The following is a 20853-nucleotide window of genomic DNA, read 5'->3' as shown; positions in this document are numbered from 1 at the left end:
TTTGACTCGAAAGTAAAAGGCTCAGGAGTAGCTCTATATGTCCTTAACTCCTTTAATGCTGTTAAAAATAACAACCTGTCACAAGTAACAGAAAATCTAGAAACCCTCTTTGTAACCATAGGAAGTATAGGAAATTCTACTTCTATAGGAGTAATATACCGCCCTCCAAGTGGCAATGCTGAGCAAGCTCTCCGAGAATTGTCGTCAATCCTTGATAAAGCACCAAAACATACACACATTGCAGGTGATTTTAACATTAATCTCCATGGTAAACACAGTAACATTATTGCACAGTATGAAGACGTCCTATTCAGTAGAGGCTTCTTCCCATTGATATCATTAGCAACTCATGAAAAGCCTGGATGTAATGCCTCGTGCATCGACAACATTATTACAAATGACCTAGACTCTGTTACTGCCTCTGGAGTCATAACTGATCACATATCTCACCACCTCCCTATATTTAATATATCTGACTGGAAAATTAGCAAGACCAAAAATATTCATAAGCACACTCAATATTATGACTATTGTAAGTCAAACACTGATAAATTTGCTGAAGTCTTGGGTAATAAACTAGACAATGAACCAATTATAGATTTTACCAACTTTCATGATATCTTTAAAAACAGCATTGACGAAACCTGCAAACTAGCTATACCCAAAACCACTAAACGCACTATCCAGAACAACCCCTGGATTACTGGCGGGATTATAGCCTCAGTAAACCACTGCCATGGACTGTATGATGCCTGGGCGAAAGTCAGGAAAGTTAAGTGTAAACAAGGCGAAACTGACACAAAAGGGGGCACATGCCTGTGTTCTATCTGCTGTAATAAAAGAAACCGTTATGATGACTACAAAGAATATAGAAAGGCTCTAAAAAAGGTTCGTAAAAAGGCTGTATCTGAATATTATTCTGACAAGTTTCTTGAAACTCAGGGAAACTCCAAGAAAACCTGGGAACTTATAAATAAAATTCGTGGCAAACAGAAACGTGATATCAGACCTATATTTACCATAGACAATGAAAAGATAACTAATCGCAGAGTAATAGCGAATGAATTCAATAAGTATTTTGTATCCCTAGCATCTAACCTTAATGCAGCCTACACAACGAGGAGTAGGACTACTAGAGACTGTTACGACACCCTCAATACACTCGGATCCACTAACACCTTAGAGATCAGATGGATAGCTGCACACATTGGATTGTGGGGTAATGAAAAAGCAGACGAGCTGGCCAAAAATGGTACAACCAGTGAATCCACTTTGAATTGCCCAATTCCACAATCTTACATCAAACGCCTGATCAACGACAAAGTCACAAAACTTAATCAAGAATCATGGATTACTGATGGTCCCAGACACACTAAACTGACACTTGGACATAAAAACATCAACATCATCAAAAATCTCAACACTACACTCAGTAACAACAGACAAAATTATAGAACTGCAGTGCACCTCATCACGGGACATTGTGGCCTCAACAAACACCTACACACCATTCGCAAATCAGACACAAGTGCTTGTCCTAAATGCGGCGACGAAGAGGAGACTGTCTCACACTTTCTCGGACAGTGCCCGGCTATTGCCCAAATAAGAGGTCAATATTTCCGGGACTACTACCTCTCTGTCAATGACATATTCGACAACCAACACATCTCCACCATTGTCAACTTTACAAACCACACTAAACGCTTAGTGGTGCCAGAGGAGTTGGACCAGACAGGTGTAACATAGCGACTACTTTAACGCCGTCTTATTTCGCCTCTCTCTTCCACACTCAACCACCACTTAAGCGTTTATCTATGACACACCCCACAACACTTACCATCATCCTTCATTACACATCTTGATTCCACTGGCATCCTCCCACAGGACTGCCATACCCCAGAGGTAGGCAAAGCATTCATATGCTATCCTCTCGTGGGCCAACCAGGCCCAGCCTCTCTTAAAAAAAAAAAAAAAAAAAAAGCCTACACAGAACTAGGAGAGATACAAATAAATCAGCTTCCAAGTTTCTGTGACCTCTTACCTAAATCGAATACAGCTAATATATATCTACATGACTGCTCGCCTGAAGAGGTGGCTAAGATCATATCGGAACTTCAGAATGGCAAGGCTAGTGATATACCAGTACATATAGTAAAGGCAGTATCAGGCATAATTAGCCCACTACTATCGGTTTTGTATAACGAATGTATGCAACAGGGAGTTTTTCCAGACGACCTAAAAGTAGGTAAAATAAGTCCAATATATAAGAAAGAAAATGCTGAGCTTCTTGAAAATTACAGGCCTATCTCAACCTTAGCGATATTTGGTAAAATACTTGAGAAAATCATATTCTCCAGGCTTTACAGTTTCTTTCAGTCACAAGGATTATTATATGAAAATCAATATGGCTTCAGAAAAAATCATTCGACAAGCCATGCACTTAACTTCTCTGTCGACTACATTGAAAAATCACTAAGAGATAAAAATCATGTACTAGGCATCTTCATTGATTTAAGTAAAGCTTTTGATACAATCTGTCATGATAAACTGCTTAAAAAACTGAATGATTATGGAATTCGAGGGACTGCAAATAAATTAATAGCCAGTTATCTCTCTAATAGACAGCAATATGTTTCAGTACTTGGAGAAGAATCCGAAAAACTGTCTGTTATATTTGGTGTGCCTCAGGGGTCAGTATTAGGTCCCTTGCTTTTCATTATCTACATCAATGAAATATATAGAGTATCAGACCTAGGCAAGTTTATACTTTTTGCCGATGACACCAACATATTTGTTGTAGATAAATGTATAAAAACACTTTACTGCAAAGCTAACAAAATTCTTAAACTTGTTCATCAGTATAATACTTCAGTTTTAATACTTTCAACACTACTATATAACAAATAATTTGAGGATGTCAAGTGAGGCCAGGAGCCCAATGTCCATGTGTTGCTAAAGATCAAAGATCTGTGGGGGTGTTGCAGGGTGTGTGAAGAGGTGCCACTGTCGGAGATGAAGCTCTAACCGAAGATGAGTAGATCATGGAACACAACCTCATAAATCATCAGATCATCCAAATCCCCTCCCTTACCCCATCCCTTAAAGTCTATGTAACACATGGACTGCCGGCTTCTGGTTGGACACATCCTTGAATTATTTGTATATTCTGTAGTTTTGGAGAGTATGATCTACTTGATATTGATTTATCGGAAAGTTCTTTCACTATTGTTATGATATTGGAGAGTGTCTATATAATGATAATGATAATGATATTGATTAATTTGAGTATGAGTTATTCTTTAGGATTGATTAGATTTTTTATATATTTATTTACTTGAATTTAGTATGAATATGAATTATTCTCTAAATTGACTTACTTATTGAACTATTCAAGTTTATTGTACCTTGACTCCTAGCCTTTTGTGGCAGGTTTGTCAAACAGACATGCCTGCCACAATGTTTCCTGTTCAAAGGAACCCCCATTTATCTCTACTGTCTTCACTCTGAAGCCTGTAGTTCATCTGCATCCCTCCCCGAACATAATAAATAATCCAAAAGGAACCCTCCACCACCCCCACCCACCCTCCCAAAACAGAACATGAATAGATCCATCCACCACCCCCACCCACCCTCCCCAAACAAAGCATGAATAGATCCATCTACCACCCCCACCCACCCCCCCTATCATGTCACCATATGTCTTATTATTTAATTAATTATTTCATTAAATTACCTTTCAGTTTCAACATGCAAATCAATGAAATTTTCAAGTGTCTCTCAACATCAATTCCCTGGCTTCAACTCATTACCACCAGACCACCACCCATGATCTATATATTTCAGGCGAAGCTGACTCGATGAAAGTGGCACCTCGGAGGCACCTGGCACACCCCCATGATCTTGTTTTCCGTGAATATGGTATTAAAGAAAGACACCAACACCAAGACCGCAGCAACCCCCAACCGTACAGCAAAGGATATAGCAAAGGACCCAGCCAAAAAGGCCCCGAAGAAAGCCACCAAATCAGGAGAAACCTCGAAACCGGACATCAGGTATGATAAATGTCCCTGTGGAACTAGTGATAAAACCTCATGGATTATTGATTGTACCTCTTGCCCTCAAACCTGGCACAGCAATTGTTGTAATCTAAAAGGTATTTCCGAACAGTTTGTTACACAGATAGAGGATTGGCTCTGTCCGCTTTGTTTCAGTGCCCCTGGCGTGACCATCCGTAACAACCAACAGATCGAGACTTTACTTCTCAATATGTCTAATCTGAGGAATAAAAACATTGATCTTGAAGAAACTGTCATGAAAATGGAGGAGAAACTAACTTCGCTGATATCCAACACAAACGATCTCGGAGCTACCACCAAGACCATTTCTGAGAGAATACTCAAGCTAGGAGACATTGAGCTACATATTCAACATCGGACCCTCCAAGAAGGTCAGGTTGATGAGAAACTTAAAACTATGAAAAATCAGATCACTGAGCTTCAGTCTAGTATGGATGACCTTAAGAAATCAACTGCCTCCTCAAGCAGCCCTCAAATCACCCAAGCACCATCAAGCTCTCAGCCCTGGGTCCATCCTAGTCGTGTCACACCACCCACCCACCCACTCACCCACCCACCCACAGTTGTCCCTGAACCCACAACTACCATAGAGCACAATCAGAAAAGCTTCACCGACCTCAAACTAGAATTCATCAATGAAGATACAGCCTCAAATATCACCACATCACTAGAGTCATTGTCATTTGTGTCTGAATCAGGCCGCTCAACTGTTGCATTCGGAGCTCCTTACACGTATACAGGTTCCAAATCTGGTGCCGATACAACCCCAATCCCCCTGGTGCTTCAGCCGATACTGGAGAAAATCAATGTCCTACAAAAGGAATTATTCTACGAACAGCACCCCACCTTCAAGTCACATCCTGAGAGGCATCCTTCACCTCCTGTCATCAATTCATGTCTCATAAATAGGTACGAAGGCCCTAATAGTTCACTTCCCAGCCACTCAGACGACGAGCCCACTATAGATGTCGAATCATCCATTTTCACACTGTCCCTCGGCCAAGAATGCTCCATCCAGTTCCTTGACAAAAAGTCTGGTGTCAAGTCTGACCTAACATCCACCCACCGATCACTCTATCATATGACAAGAAAATCACAAGACTTTTTCACTCATTCAATTCCAGAAGGTAACGTCACCCAGGACATCAGATATAGCCTCACGTTCAGATCAGTTAACTGGAAGAACAAAAACTCTACAATCTTGATAGGAGATTCAAATACAGGAATGCTCAAGTTTGGGACTAATAAACGTAATACATTTGGTGAACTCATGCCTGGCCTTAAAGAATGGGCGCCTATAATCAACAACATTGACCCTTACAGCTGTCAATCCTACAGCAATGTTGTTATCATGTGCGGGATAAATGATATAAAGCAACCTCAAAGTAACGTCAGAAGTGTATGTAGTTCGCTGTTAACAAAAATAAAAGAAATTAAGCTGCTGAACCCTAAATGTTTTGTTTATGTTTGCCCGCTGCTTCCTACTAAAATTGCTGATTTGAATAGAAAAGTTAACTTGTTTAATGAACTGCTGACGAACGGTCTTACATCTATGAGTTCTGGTGTTCAGAGTGTGCAAGGTTTTAATGGCTTTGCTGATCATTATGGCATGTTGGTCCATCAATTGTCCAAGACAGTTGATCGACAAAACAGGCCTGACACGCTTCACCTTAACGAACTAGGTGCTAGGGTCCTTGCTGGCCTAATTAAACAAACCATATTTTCCAGGCTCCACCGAGGAGTTGATAAACGAAGAGGACCGACTAGCAGAGTTGACGGGAGACCCTTCAGTTCAGTTGCCAGAGGAGGAGGCGGGTACAGTTACCAGGTATGGTAACTTTCTCAAATAAGGAAAAATGCAGTCACTGCCTTAAGAGCTTATGTTTAGGTCAAAAATTTGTTGAATGTTTTAAATGTAATTGCATTATACATGAAAAATGTTTCAAAAACTCTGAAGCAACCGTGATCAACTCAAATTACTTTTGTAGTCAGTGCAAAGCGCTAATCCTTAAACAGTACAACCCGTTTAAAGATATGATTAGTAAGTCGGATAACAATAACAACGACCCCTTGATTCTGAAAATGTCACAAGTTCTAGAATATTGTAAGCCTTACTCCACCAACAAATTTAATAACGAACTTAGTGCCGATCTTCATAAAAATGGTGGCTCTTTCTTCCTGAATATCGACGGCAATAAAAGCAACTTCGACCATCTCATATCTGAATTAGAGTGCCTCAAACACAATTTCCCTATCATAGGCCTTGCCGAAACCAATATTAGCCCAGAAGAGAGTTCCGTTTACCCTATTAATGGATTCAATAGTTTCTACCAGACTACAATGCATAACAAATCGAAAGGAACGGGCGTTGCAGTTTATGTTCACAATGCTTTTAATGCAGTCGTTAATGTAGATGTATCAAACGTCACCAGTAATTTAGAAAGCCTCTTTGTGACTATTCATCAAGAATCTAAAACTATAAACGTAGGAGTAATCTATAGACCCCCTAGTGGAGACATTGACGAGTTTCTCGCTGAGCTACAAGTAATTATGGGTAAACTCCCAAAGTTAAATGTACATGTAATGGGTGATTTTAATATTAACCTCCATAACGGCAATAGAAGATGCACACAAGAATTAGAAAACATAATGCTCGGATTAGGGTACTCACCAACGATATCTATCCAAACACACGAAAAGCCTGGATGTAAACCATCCTGTATTGATAATATTTTCACTAATGAAATCGAAAGCACGTTGTTTACAGGAACGTTGCAACTCAATGTTTCTCACCACCATGCCATCTTTCAAATCAATAGTTGTCTTAATTTTGTAGCTGATGAACCTAAACTTAAACACGCACAATATTACGACTATAGCACCTCAAATGTAGACGCCTTTCTCACATCAATTGATAATGAACTACATACCAATCCTCCTGAAAACTTCAGTAGTTTCTGCACTACTTTTCAGAAGCACCTAGACGAGGCATTCAAACTTGACAAACCGAAATTATCTAAACGTAACGCTTTGAACAACCCATGGATTACTAGTGGTATTGTTACCTCAATTCGAACGAAAGACTCGCTCTATGATTTGTGGAAAAAGTCTCAGAAGAAAAAATGTTTATTGCTAACTAATAATAATAATATTAAACGCGAGGAGTGTAATTGCCTCACTTGTATGAATATAGCAAAAAGATACCTTGAATATAAGGATTACAGGAAGCATCTCAAGGTACTTATTGACCGTGTCAAGAAGAATCATTATGCAGGTAAATTAACTGACTGCTCTGGTGATAGTAAGAAAACGTGGGAAATCATAAACACTATTCGTGGAAAATCCAGGCGTGAAATAAAGCCATGTTTTATCCTTAACGATCAAAAAATAATAAATCGTAGGATGATTGCTAATGAATTCAATAAATATTTTCAGTCGATTGCATCCAAACTAAATGAAAATTATTCTGAAGATTATATAACCCTGGATGCAATTCCCTCATTCTCAAACTTCTTACCTAAAACCTGTGAGTCAAGTATATATCTAAGTGATTGTACACAGTATGAAATTATAGATATTATTAATGAGTTCACAAATGGTAAATCTAGTGACATTCCAATTCACGTTATAAAAAAGTCTGCTAGAATAATATCTCCCTTTTTAGCCAAGCACTTTAACCATTGCATGCAACAGGGGATATTCCCAGATGAACTTAAATTAGGAAAGATAAGTCCCATCTATAAAAAAGATAATCAGGAACTATTTGAAAACTATAGGCCAATATCAACCTTACCAGTATTTGGAAAAATTTTAGAGAAACTTATTTATAAACGTATGTACAGCTTCCTAATTGCTAAAAGAATCATTTATGAGAACCAATTTGGATTTAGAAAGGGTCACTCAACAAGCCACGCACTGAACTTATCTGTTAGCCATATCGAATCACACTTAAAAGACAGGAAACACGTTCTTGGCATTTTCATTGATTTAAGTAAGGCTTTCGACACGATATCTCACGAGAAGCTTTTATTCAAATTAAATAATTACGGAATTAGGGGCAACGCACTGAATTTGATAAAAAGTTACCTGTCAAACCGGAGCCAATATGTTCACGTCTTAAATGAAAACTCCGATAAACTTCCTGTTGAGTGGGGAGTTCCCCAAGGCTCTGTTCTTGGTCCCTTACTATTCCTCCTGTATATAAATGACCTATGCAACGTATCTAATAAAGGCAAGTTTATCTTATTTGCTGACGACACTAACCTATTCGTTTCTGCAGACTCGAAAAAAGACGTTTATAATGTAGCTAACGATATTCTTTCGTCTATTTCTAGATACATGAAATGTAATCTACTACATATTAACGCTAAGAAGAGCTGTTATATGTATTTCTCCCCAAACAAACGTGTAAATGAATCGTCTACATGCAGTACACCCGATGATTTAAATCTCTCCATAGACGGCTCCATAATAATACGTGTTAAAACAACTAAGTTTCTAGGTGTGCTGATTGATGATAAACTGAACTGGAAACCTCACATCGAATCACTAAATAAGAAACTAAGAAGTGCTTGTGGACGTATTTACCGCATAAAAAACTGTCTACCTATAAAACTGCACAAGCAGATATACCACACACTATTTGAATCACACCTTACGTTCGCCATCTCAGTATGGGGTGGTGTCTCTAACCAAGTTATCAACCCTGTGTTCTTAACACAGAAGAGATGTATTAGAATAATTTTTGGAGATGCAAACTCATACCAAAACAAATTCAAAACATGTGCTCGTTCTAGACCTATTCAATGTAAAATACTGGGTAAATATGAGTCTAATGTTAATAACTCTGTTAATCCACGTATTAAACCATGTGCAAAGTGTGTCCGCTCTAAATCGGTAGTTCATAATAAACTTGTTAGACCCTTATGTTGTCAAAAACTAGGAGCTGAATTCTATTCCAAGGAATCAACCAAACCATTATTTAACAGTCATAAACTCCTTACTGTTCATAATCTTTACAAACTTCGTACTATAACTGAACTTTTTAAAATAGTGAAATATAGGGTACCCATATCTCTCTACTCTTTACTTAACATGTCTGAACTGAGGGATGACCGTCTAATACCACCAAAGCCAAGCCATAACTTTATTTATAAATCTTCTTGGCTTTGGAATCAATTCAAGGACTCCAATCCACAGAATAAACCTGACTTTGTGAACACATCCTGTAACTCAATCAAATCAAGGCTAAACCGATCTCTTCTAGATGCCCAAAGCAGGTTCGATAATGAGTGGCATAATGACAACTTTAACAGTTTTGGACCATGCTAGATTATTGATAAAAACGTGGAATTTATGTAAACAAATACTTAATTACTTAAATATTGCCGTTTCCGTACGGCGCTATACGTAATATATGTTAAAAGCGCGCCGCAGCTACTCCCTACCTCAACATTTGCGCGGGTTTCTTAAGCGCGCACGTACGTTTATTCTTGGCCGTTAATCAGACCCATGACATAACGCTATAGGTGGCAGTGACTGTAATTTTCTTCAACAATTACTGAATTATCCATCCATAAAGTGATTTACAAAATGACACCTAAACCTCGTGTTTCGGTGTTCACTCAAACGGTACTTGGCGGCTGAACTGTGGTGTCTGACGTTTGCAGCTAGATCGGACTCTGCATGATATTGTATTAGCAAATTTGTATAGTGTATAATTGTTTAGTGTTTATGATACACTGCAACCTGGTAGCACGGCTGACACAAAAACAAAATGTTGGCCTGGCTTGTGCATAACCAAGTAAATAACACGCACTCCGATAAAAGCCGTCTGGAGAAACTCCGCAAAATGTTCATTGTAGTCAACGGGCACAAAGAAGCACTACTAGCAATTGTGTCCTTTACCCTCCTACATAATTTGAACATTTTTGTGGCTAACTAATTGAACAACATCTGAATTAAAATGTGTCTAATATTAAAAGATTCAGTAAGTAATTTTTTCATGTACGCTGTACACTGTAGTTAGTAAATCAAATCAAACTTTTTCGATCAGCCGCGCGGTGAACCAGTGTTGCACTAGGTAAAAATTGTGTATATTTTGTTCATTTTTGAGTGTAAATTAATTTATTAATTTATCACAAATTATTTTATTATAATATAACCACTTATGTGAAATGGTTATTTTGACTTTAAATATTTGAACTAAATATGAATTGATTGTGGGTATAAAATAAAATTTGTTTTACTAAAAAAAATTTGTTTTACTATATGAAGAGTAACTTGCTGCATATCAACACAAAGAAATGTTGTTATATCCACTTTAAACCGAACTGTAGAAATGAACCAGATTCAAACACCAATGAATTAGAACTGACACTGAATAATATAATAATTAAAAAGGTAGAGGAAACTAAGTTTCTTGGAGTCATTATTGACCAAAAACTGAACTGGGATGCTCACTTAAGAGCGTTAAATCGTAAATTGAAATGTGAGATTGGTAGACTATGTGGAATTAGACGCTGTGTACCTAAAAAACTATATAAGGACCTGTACCACACCCTTTTTGAATCACACCTATGTTATGGAATATCTGTTTGGGGAGGTGTATCAAATAATAAACTAGAAGCCATATTTAAAACACAAAAGAAATGCATAAGAATTCTCTTTGGTGATAATGATGCGTACTTCAATAAGTTCAAAACATGTGCCAGAGTAAGGCCTATCACTAGGGATAAGACCGGTAAAGTTATCAAGCAGATGTTAGGCAAAGATTTCTTTGAACTAGAACACAGTAAACCAATCTGTAACGAGTATAACTTCCTGACTGTCCACAATCTTCATAAGTTGCACTGTTTACTGGAAATGTTTAAAATTAATAAGTTCCAATCACCAGTCTCAATGTTCTCTTTATTCAACAGGTCACCAAGACGAGACAACTACTTCATCCCACCCACTCCATCCTCACTATTCATCTACCAATCAACCAGTATTTGGAATCACTGCCGTAAGTCAACGAGTGAAATAGACTTCTCCACTCCTATCAGTATATTCAAGAATAATGTTAAGAAAGCTTTGTTAGAACTACAATCTAAATATGACAGACAACTATGGTGCAGTTACAACTTTGATGCAAATGAATTATCATTGAAATAGGTTAATTAAGTAAACTTAATCATATGAGTAAACCACGGTGTTATTGCAAAGAACCATGACAAGGGTATCAGACCTATATTAATCTAAGAGACGAAACAAAACGAATCATCATACAACAAATTTTAAAATCCTGCGGCACAGGATCCTGTTGTTTTCCTACTCTGCCTCTCCCAAACCCCTCTCTCCTTCTCCTTTCTTCAAGTTTATTCTTCAATTTTTTAAATTAGATAGCAGATATATTTTCTTTCGAACGCGAATGTAGTAATGGCATTATACATTATTTGGTATCCTATGTATGTTGTGTTTAGTGTTTGCTAACTAGGTATGTGCTATATATTTTGGAGAATTTTGAGGCTCACGACGTCTCGTCCCATGGGTTGAGTTGTAAGCTGAGTATATAATGTTCAAATCGCCTTACTTCGTATGGTGAAACATCGACAGGTATGCCTTAACCTTTGGGACGAGTGTTTGCCCACCGGGGATCCAAAAATTTGATCACCATGAACATTACTTTGACACGTGAACTTATCAAACGACTGTAATGATTCCATTAAATTTTCTTAGTACATTTAGCTAGTTTATAGTAGATACACACGATCACAGAATAGAAGAGCACAATTGGGCTCTTTGTTCTGCGACCGTGTTTCCTCGGTGGGCCGACAGGTTTTTGTTGTGTAGTAGTGCTGGGGAAAAACACGCTTTAAATATCAATGAATGTAAATATTGTTAATTGACATTAGTGCCACAGTTTCTGTGGTAAAAACAAATTTATGGTTAAACATTATATATCGTAGAAGGGCATGATTTACGCACATCACCAAGCATCTGGATGGATAATTAACACACAAGGATAAACTGACCTTTAAACATGACCACCAGCAATATCATATAACCATAGCTCCGAAATAAATAAATTGCTCTACATAGAAACATCTGGCCTGATCTTATCACATTGTGGTCCCCAGGGGTTCGGTAAAGCCCTTACAGGCAACTGGGTCCTTTTACCAGCCACAATTAAACTAGTCATGCCAGTACTGTCATAAACTGTAACCAACTATTTAAAAATAAGATATCTTTTGCTAGAATTTTAAATTGTAAGCCATAGAGCAATCTTCTCAATTTTAAAATTTAAAAATAACATTTTACCCTAACTATGATGTGGTGGCATTTCATACTTAACTAAAATTCAACTTTGAAAGTCAATAGATTATTAGTCACAACAAAATTATAGTTTAAGACATCCATTTTGCATTGTGTTTCCAATATTAGAATTTATGATATGTATTGATTGAATAATTGGTAATAAATTTAACTTTTGTTTTATTAACTTTTGTTTTATTAATGTATGATGTAGTAGAAGAAATTTTACTAGCTGGCCCTTGGCGCCTCTAGTCCTATCTGAGTGCGCAAGTGCGGTTTGACACTGAGCGTGTACCGGCCTTTAGTTGTACACTCATTTATAATTTACCGTTTTAGTTTGCTGTGACTTGAGTGTAAAGCGTAACGAATGTGGATGTGTTCGTCTGCTATGCTTGGTATAATATTGTTTGGTGTAATAGTTGCAAATCTTGCATACGTTATAAGTAGTGTCACATAGTGAGTTAGAACTTAAAAGCTTGCTGCTTGCTGCTTGTCCAACTGGAATGAAGACATGCATTTCATACCTACCCGATCCATTTTATTAGGACCGTGTTGTGTTGATACGACATGTTGATATATCAACTGTGATACAATACAGGGAGTTGCTAGGTGTTACGTTGGGAGCTATAAATATACATAATTTACATGCCTTTCTGTGTGACTTCAATCTTATTTCAGGTATATCTCGGCTCATGGTTATCGTAGGGTGATAATTCTTTTTTCAACCGGTCATAAAAAGTCTCCTCTCCATTGGTTATAGGCTCGTTAGTATCGTAAATTGTTAATGTATTCTTAATTAGTAATTTAGTCGGCCCGCACGCTCATTTTACCTGTATTTCTATATGCGCGGATCAGAGCAACTCACATAATTGACGTCACAGGTTCAAATTGTTTTGGCTGGATATCTCGGCGCGCGAATGAAATACAACTTTGCGGATTTCACTAAAGTGGTTTTTACGATTAATGTAATAAAAGGATTTGCACGAGAAAAAAACTTTTTCTAAGGTCCCCTCATCCTTTAAGCGTAAATCTCTAGAATCAATTTCAGCTATTAATGATTTCAATTGATGACTCTGATGTCAAAGACAAACATTAATGAGTTTGTAAGTAACCTCATCAAAATCTCATACAGCATGAGTAATTGTGATGACCAAGCAGTAGCAGACCAGGCTTTAGATCTTTTTTCAGAACAAGCTGATGTCAGTGAAGAAAACTCAAAGTATGCTCTTGTAGGTCAGTTACCGGAAATTCTTATTGTTGAAGATACGTGTATTATAATACCTATAATTATTGTTCAATGTTAATTTATGTGTGGATGCACAATATGGTGGATGCACAATATCATCTTTATCTAAATTATTATTATGATCGTACAGTACTATCAATTATGAACATTTCGTTGGTTTCAACTGTGCATGTTGCACAATGTACATAATATATATATATAATGTGAAGAGCAGTTTAAACTTCAAAATGTGTTTGTAACTATAAGTACTAAATTTGATTCATGTAAAGTAACTTAACTGATCTGTGCAGGGCCTTCAGACGAGCAATATGAACAGTTGTTAGAGGTATTAAAGAACAGATTAGAGGATGGATTGGGAGAGTGCGTGTATGAGGTAATAACATTTGTTCAACTTTGCAATCCACTTTACTGTGTCTTTCATGTATTTTCATTCTTACAAATTGTGAAGTCAATATTTATAGATAGGTCCAAATCCCCATTGTCTTCCACGTATATTCCTTAAAATATTCTCGGTGTAGTTATTGATAACTAGCATTAGCTTCAATCTAGTCAACTGTAGTTGTCCCTTTGTCAGGTTGGTATTGGTGATGGAATACCGGATGGGTTATGTGACGAGGATATGTTAGCATCTCACGCAACTCTGGAGAGTCTTGCTGATTCCCTTGATGCGGACTTGTCGCTGTTAAGAGAGAAACAAGCCGAGGCAAGTACGTTTACAGTGTCACCGCTTAACGGTTATTTTGAGATACCTTACTCGGGAATATTATAGCGGGTTAATTTATGACTGGGAAAATTAATGACCGGGAAAAATATGGCGGAATTTTTCAAAACCCACCAAGCATCAAAATGTATTACTATTAGTTTACCTTACTCGGGACATTATAGCGGGTTAATTTATGATTGGGAAAATTAATGACCGGAAAAATATGGCGGAATTTTCCAAAACCCGCCACTTTATCCCAGTCATAATATTCCCGAGTAAGGTATTCGATCGGGGGTGATGCAACGTCAATTAATGTCAGTATTCCATAAAAACCCCAAACTGACATTGACATTAATTGACATTAATTGACATTAATTGACATTAATTGACATTAATTGACATTAATTGACATTAATTGACATCAATTGACATTAATTGACATTAATTGACATTAATTGACATTAATTGACGTTGCATCACCCCCATTCGATCTGTGAATTTCAATGGCTCTCATAGCTATGGCATGTATTAAGTATTTCTCAGTCGATTTCAATCATTCTTGTTATAAGGGGTGTTACCATTATATTTTGAATGATTGGGGGCAGGGAGAAAAGGCAATAAGATCTGTGAATCATCCTTCTATTTTAAAATAGCGAATTAAATTTTTGATCACTTAAATCAGGAAGGTAAAGTTGCAGAGGTTCTTGTGCGACACAAACCAACTGAAGAGGATTTTACAGAAGTCAGAGTTGCAGTTATTGGCAACGTTGATGCAGGTACAGTTGAAAAACTAAAAGATTCTTAAATTATCCGTTATTTTGTATTTTGTATTGATTTATTAATCGATTATAACACTGCCAAAGTCCGAAATTTTCCGGGTGATTTTATTAAAATTAGCAGCGGGGCGTCTCCCTGGAATATGTGGAATATGCACATGGAATATGTGCGGGGGTGTCACATAACAATCCTCTTCAGGTAAAAGCACCCTACTAGGTGTATTAACACATAGCGAGCTGATATCACGTGACGTCATATCACGTGATAACAATCATGACGTTGCTGATATATCACGTGACTTCACTCTGATCAAAAGAAGAAGCTACACTCATTAGTCACATAACAATCCTCCTCAGGTAAAAGTACCCTACTAGGTGTACTAACACATGGCGAGCTGATATCACGTGACGTCATATCACGTGATAACAATCATGACGTTGCTGATATCACGTGACTTCACTCTGATCAAAAGAAGAAGCTACACTCTATTAGTCACATAACAATGCTCTTCAGGTAAAAGCACCCTACTAGGTGTACTAACACATGGAGAGCTGGATAATGGGCGTGGCTTTGCACGAACCAAACTCTTCAGACACAAGCATGAGCAGGAAACAGGGAGGACGAGCAGTGTCGGAAATGACATATTGGGGTCAGTATTATATTATTTTGAGGTTGCCACTTTAAACTCGAAATGAAATATTGGGGTCAGTATTATTATATTATTGTGAGGTTGCCACTTTATAACTCGAAATGACATATTGGGGTCAGTATTATATTATTGTGAGGTTGCGCTACTTTACAACTCGAAATGACATATTAGGGTCAGTATTATATTATTGTGAGGTTGCCACTTTACAACTCGAAATGACATATTAGGGTCAGTATTATATTATTGTGAGGTTGCCACTTTACAACTCGAAATGACATATTGGGGTCAGTATTATATTATTGTGAGGTTGCCACTTTACAACTCGAAATGACATATTGGGGTCAGTATTATATTGTTGTGAGGTTGCCACTTTATAACTCGAGATGACATATTAGGGTCAGTATTATATTATTGTGAGGTTGCCACTTTACAACTCGAAATGACATATTAGGGTCAGTATTATATTATTGTGAGGTTGCAACTTTACAACTCGAAATGACATATTGGGGTCAGTATTATATTATTGTTTGGTTGCCACTTTACAACTCGAAATGACATATTGGGGTCAGTATTATATTATTTTGAGGTTGCCACTCTACAACTCGAAATGACATATTGGGGTCAGTATTATATTATTTTGAGGTTGCCACTCTACAACTCGAAATGACATATTGGGGTCAGTATTATATTATTGTGAGGTTGCCACTTTACAACTCGAAATGACATATTGGGGTCAGTATTATATTATTGTGAGGTTGCCACTCTACAACTCGAAATGACATATTGGGGTCAGTATTATATTATTGTTGGTTGCCACTTTACAACTCGAAATTATTTTGGGTGCCAAATACTATCTCGAAATGACATATTGGGGTCAGGATTATATTTTTTGAGGTTGCCACTTTCATCTCGAAATGACATAGTGGGGGTCAGTATTATTTATTGTGAGGTTGCCACTTTACAACTCGAAATGACATATTGGGGTCAGTATTATATTAGTGTGAGGGTTGCCACTTTACAACTCTAAATGACATATTGGGGTCAGTATTATATTATTGTGAGTTGCCACTTTACAACTCGAAATGACATATTGGGGTCAGTATTATATTATTGTGAGTTGCCACTTTACAACTCTAAATGACATATTGGGGTCAGTATTATATTATGTGGAGGTTGCCACTTTACAACTCGAAATGACATATTGGGGGTCAGTATTAAATTATTGTGAGGTTGCCACTTACAACTCGAAATGACATATTGGGGTCAGTAGTTAAATTATTGTGAGGTTGCCACTTTACAACTCGAAATGACATATTGGGGGTCAGTATTATATATTGTGGAGTTGCCACTTTACTACTCGAAATGACATATTGGGGTCAGTATTATATTATTGTGAGGGTTGCCACTTTACAACTCGAAATGACATATTGGGGTCAGTATTATATTATTGTGAGGTTGCCACTTTATAACTCGAAATGACATATTGGGGTCAGTATTATATTATTGTGAGGTTGCCACTTTACATCTCGAAATGACATATTGGGGTCAGTATTATATTATTGTGAGGTTGCCACTTTACAACTCGAAATGACATATTGGGGTCAGTATTATATTATTGTGAGGTTGCCACTTTACAACTCGAAATGACATATTGGGGTCAGTATTATATTATTGTGAGGTTGCCACTCTACAATATATTTTTTCCAATTTGTAAAAAAGATATTGCATGGGAATTTTGAGGAATGTTAAGAATGTTCAGGAATGTTAGGGAATGTTTGCTGACAAAAATCCAATCTTAAACAATATTTTCAGATTTGATTCAAAAGGAGGTATAGTTAACCAAGCAGATACTCACAGCAGTCAAGACTGGAGGAAGATCTGCTCCCAATCGAGCAAAGTTATCACTTTTATAGACCTGGCTGGTCATGAGAAGTATCTTAAAACAACCATCTTCGGTACGTTAGTTAATTAATTAATTAATTAAGATTAATTGATTAATTGATTAATTGATTAATTGATTAATTGATTAATTGATTAATTGATTAATTGATTAATTGATTAATTGATTAATTAATGTTTTATAGTTGATAAATCTATTTTGAAGTTCAAGTCAATGATTTTAGAATTGGATCGTAGATGCTTTAAAATTAAACTAGTACGTAACACTTAGCCTTCAAACTATGGCTACTGCTCCGAGCAATTTGTGACCATAATTGACGTGAATTACCGTTGGGGTGATGGCAATGGCGTAAGTTTATTTTGACACGTGACAGCAATACTTGACTTGATTTGTCAATGCTGTGAGCTAATTGGTCAAAGATTGTCACGTGACAAAATATAAGCTTGCACCATCCACCATTTCCATAAACTTATTTAAAAGTTCGAGACAATCATGACGTTGCTGATATCTCGTGATCTGTACAGGAATGACCGGGCATCTTCCTGATTTTGGAATGTTGATGATTGGAGCTAACGCCGGAATTATTGGTAAGGTGAATTTAATCAAGTAATATGTTAATATGACAATAATTTTGTATTATTTAATCACTTGCAATTTGCTGTATTATTGTAGCCAATTATAATCCTTTCGTGGTAAAACAAAAATTCGTTATTAATATCATTATATTATTTATTTGTCACGCAGGAATGACAAAAGAACACCTGGGATTGAGTCTGGCTCTTGGAGTACCGGTCTACGTGGTTGTTACTAAGATTGACATGTGTCCTCCTAACGTTCTCGAGGTAATTAAATAATTTAGCAATCAATTAAGTAATAATTAAGTACCTTACTCGGGAATATTATAGCGGGTTAATTTATGACTGGGAAAATTAATGACCGGGAAAAATATGGCGGAATGTTCCAAAACCCACCAAGCATCAAAATGTATTACTATTAGTTTACCTTACTCGGGAACATTATAGCGGGTTAATTTATGACTGGGAAAATTAATGACCGGGAAAAATATGGCGGAATTTTCCAAAACCCACCACTTTATCCCAGTCATAATATTCCCGAGTAAGGTAATTCAATTAATCCCCGCTAACTGGCTTGCTATCAGCTGTTTTTTAATTTTAATAAGCTCACAAAATTTGGCTAATCTATAAATTTCTCATGATTTATAAACAGCTCAATAAAAATTGCCCCGCCGCCCCCCCCCCCCCCCCCCCCCCCCCGGCACCCAAACCTTTACAATTTCACCCTCCCAGGAGACAATGAAGCTGCTGATGAAGATCCTAAAGTCGCCGGGATGTCGTAAAATACCGCTGCTCGTGTCAAACCAAGACGATGTCGTCGTGTCAGCTACCAACTTCACGTCGGAAAGAATTTGTCCCATATTCCAGGTATGTCACGTGATATTGTGGTGATTCAATGGAAATTCATAACTGTTGTTAATAAGAAGTTGATATTACAATTCGGCAGACGCTCGTTTCGGCAAAACTAAACAAAAATCACAGAAAAACAAAACAAAATAAGTTTCAGAACTAAAATTCTACTAAGCTCTCTTCCAAATTTCTCAACTATAATTCTTAAGATTATATTTTTATGTCTTTTTATTCTAATGATTATCTTTTTATGATTTGCCCACGTACAAATCAGATAAAATATGAAGTTGCATAGTAACCATGATAACGAAGGTTGTTACGCTCACGTGCACGTGCAAATATTTGCGAGCTACATTTTAATCGGCCGTATCTTCGGTTTTGACTTGTGACGGATATACTATTACCTTCTATTCCTCCCTGTGACCACGGGTTTTCTAGTATTTCTATAATTTGAAGTTTTAATATCACATGCCTGCCTACACATACAGTGTCAAAACTTATCATACAATTAATCAATAATTAATAACCAATTAATTAACTAATTAATTATCCAATTAATGTTTCAACAGATATCAAACGTAACTGGCCAGAACATGGACCTACTAAAAGCCTTCCTAAACCTGCTGAGTGTGAGAAACAACTATGTTGTGGGGGATATTGCAGAGTTTCAGATTGATGACACCTACAGCGTGCCTGGTGTTGGTTAGTAAACTTTTCATTCTCTGCAATATCGTAAATTTGATCGAAGACCTTTTAATTTTTTAGTTTTTTATAGTTTTCAAATTTTACTGAGTGTACAGCAATTAGTAGTAAAATACCATTCAGCGATTAACATGCTTGAACAATAAACAGGCACATTTTTGTTTTAATTCATCAATAAGTTAATTTAACTATCTAATTTCAATTCAAATCTCAGCGCTTTTTTTACAGGCTAAACACGTTAATCTTAGATCAATTGTCAATATACAATTATCCAATTATTATACAACGAGGATAATCATCCAATTATTATACGAAACGAAAAGTTGAAACATAAAGTTGAAATCACATGTTTGTTTTCTCTCAACAGTTGCTTGAGTTGCTGTTTTTGGCAAATATTTAATTATCATTAATTATCCAATGTGATATCAGGGACATGTGTAATTATCTAATTATCTAATTATCGTGCAGGTACTGTGATATCAGGGACATGTATGCGGGGCCTAATTAAAACTAACGACGCCCTACTAATGGGACCAGACAGTCTCGGAAACTTTAAACCTATCATTGTCAAGTCTATACACCGGAAACGGCTTCCTGTTAAAGAGGTAACCAAGACGGTTTTATATGGATACCTAGATTATTGTTGTTAATTAAGATTAGGGTTTGGGAATTTTTTGGTCCGTGTATTTTTGTCTCGTACACAGTAAAACCCCGATCTACTTTCCCCAAAATAGGGCTTAACATGCATAATGTTAACATAAAACCCCTATTTACCGCGGATGTTTCCTTTCCCCCAAATTTTGCGGTATTATATCGGAGTTTTAACTGTTTAAACCATATTGAAATGTTGAATATCTTTTCATTTTATTTAAATCCTGATTGGAATTTTAAAACTAGATTGAGATCATTAAGCTATTAAGCCAAAGAGATATTTATGAAAATAAAACTGTGTTCTGATGAGCTTATATATATGCAATAAGTTTTTTACAAATTATTCCACATAAACCATTACCAATTACTACTACTACAACTGCTATCATACACTAGATCCCATCATTTCTCCACCAAAAGTACATTTTAT

At 36.8% G+C, this 20853-nt stretch overlaps 1 protein-coding gene across 2 annotated transcripts in view; it reads left to right on the top strand.

The window, feature by feature from the left end:
- Positions 1–2895: 2895 nt before the first annotated feature.
- LOC134824348 (GTP-binding protein 1-like) overlaps positions 2896–20853 on the top strand; it is a 28957-nt gene continuing 10999 nt past the window's right edge. Inside the window, exons 1-12 of one of the 2 annotated variants that reach the window (XM_063836236.1) lie at positions 2896–2913; positions 13504–13604; positions 13908–13990; positions 14192–14320; positions 15003–15096; positions 15611–15746; positions 17559–17701; positions 18171–18233; positions 18391–18488; positions 18954–19088; positions 19640–19772; positions 20241–20377. In XM_063836236.1, coding sequence (XP_063692306.1) covers positions 13505–13604; positions 13908–13990; positions 14192–14320; positions 15003–15096; positions 15611–15746; positions 17559–17701; positions 18171–18233; positions 18391–18488; positions 18954–19088; positions 19640–19772; positions 20241–20377 — 1251 coding nt within the window. In that variant the 5' untranslated portion in view covers positions 2896–2913; position 13504. Of the gene's footprint in view, positions 2914–13503; positions 13605–13907; positions 13991–14191; positions 14325–15002; positions 15097–15610; positions 15747–17558; positions 17702–18170; positions 18234–18390; positions 18489–18953; positions 19089–19639; positions 19773–20240; positions 20378–20853 lie in introns of both variants that reach the window. The other variant, XM_063836237.1, reaches the window with a different exon arrangement.

This window comes from Bolinopsis microptera, chromosome 12, assembly GCF_026151205.1.
Source record: "Bolinopsis microptera isolate Bmic1 chromosome 12, MBARI_Bmic_1.0, whole genome shotgun sequence".
Lineage (NCBI taxonomy): Eukaryota > Metazoa > Ctenophora > Tentaculata > Lobata > Bolinopsidae > Bolinopsis > Bolinopsis microptera.
The sequence above is the reverse complement of the archived record's forward strand: the minus strand, read 5'-3'. Positions and strand labels throughout refer to the sequence as shown.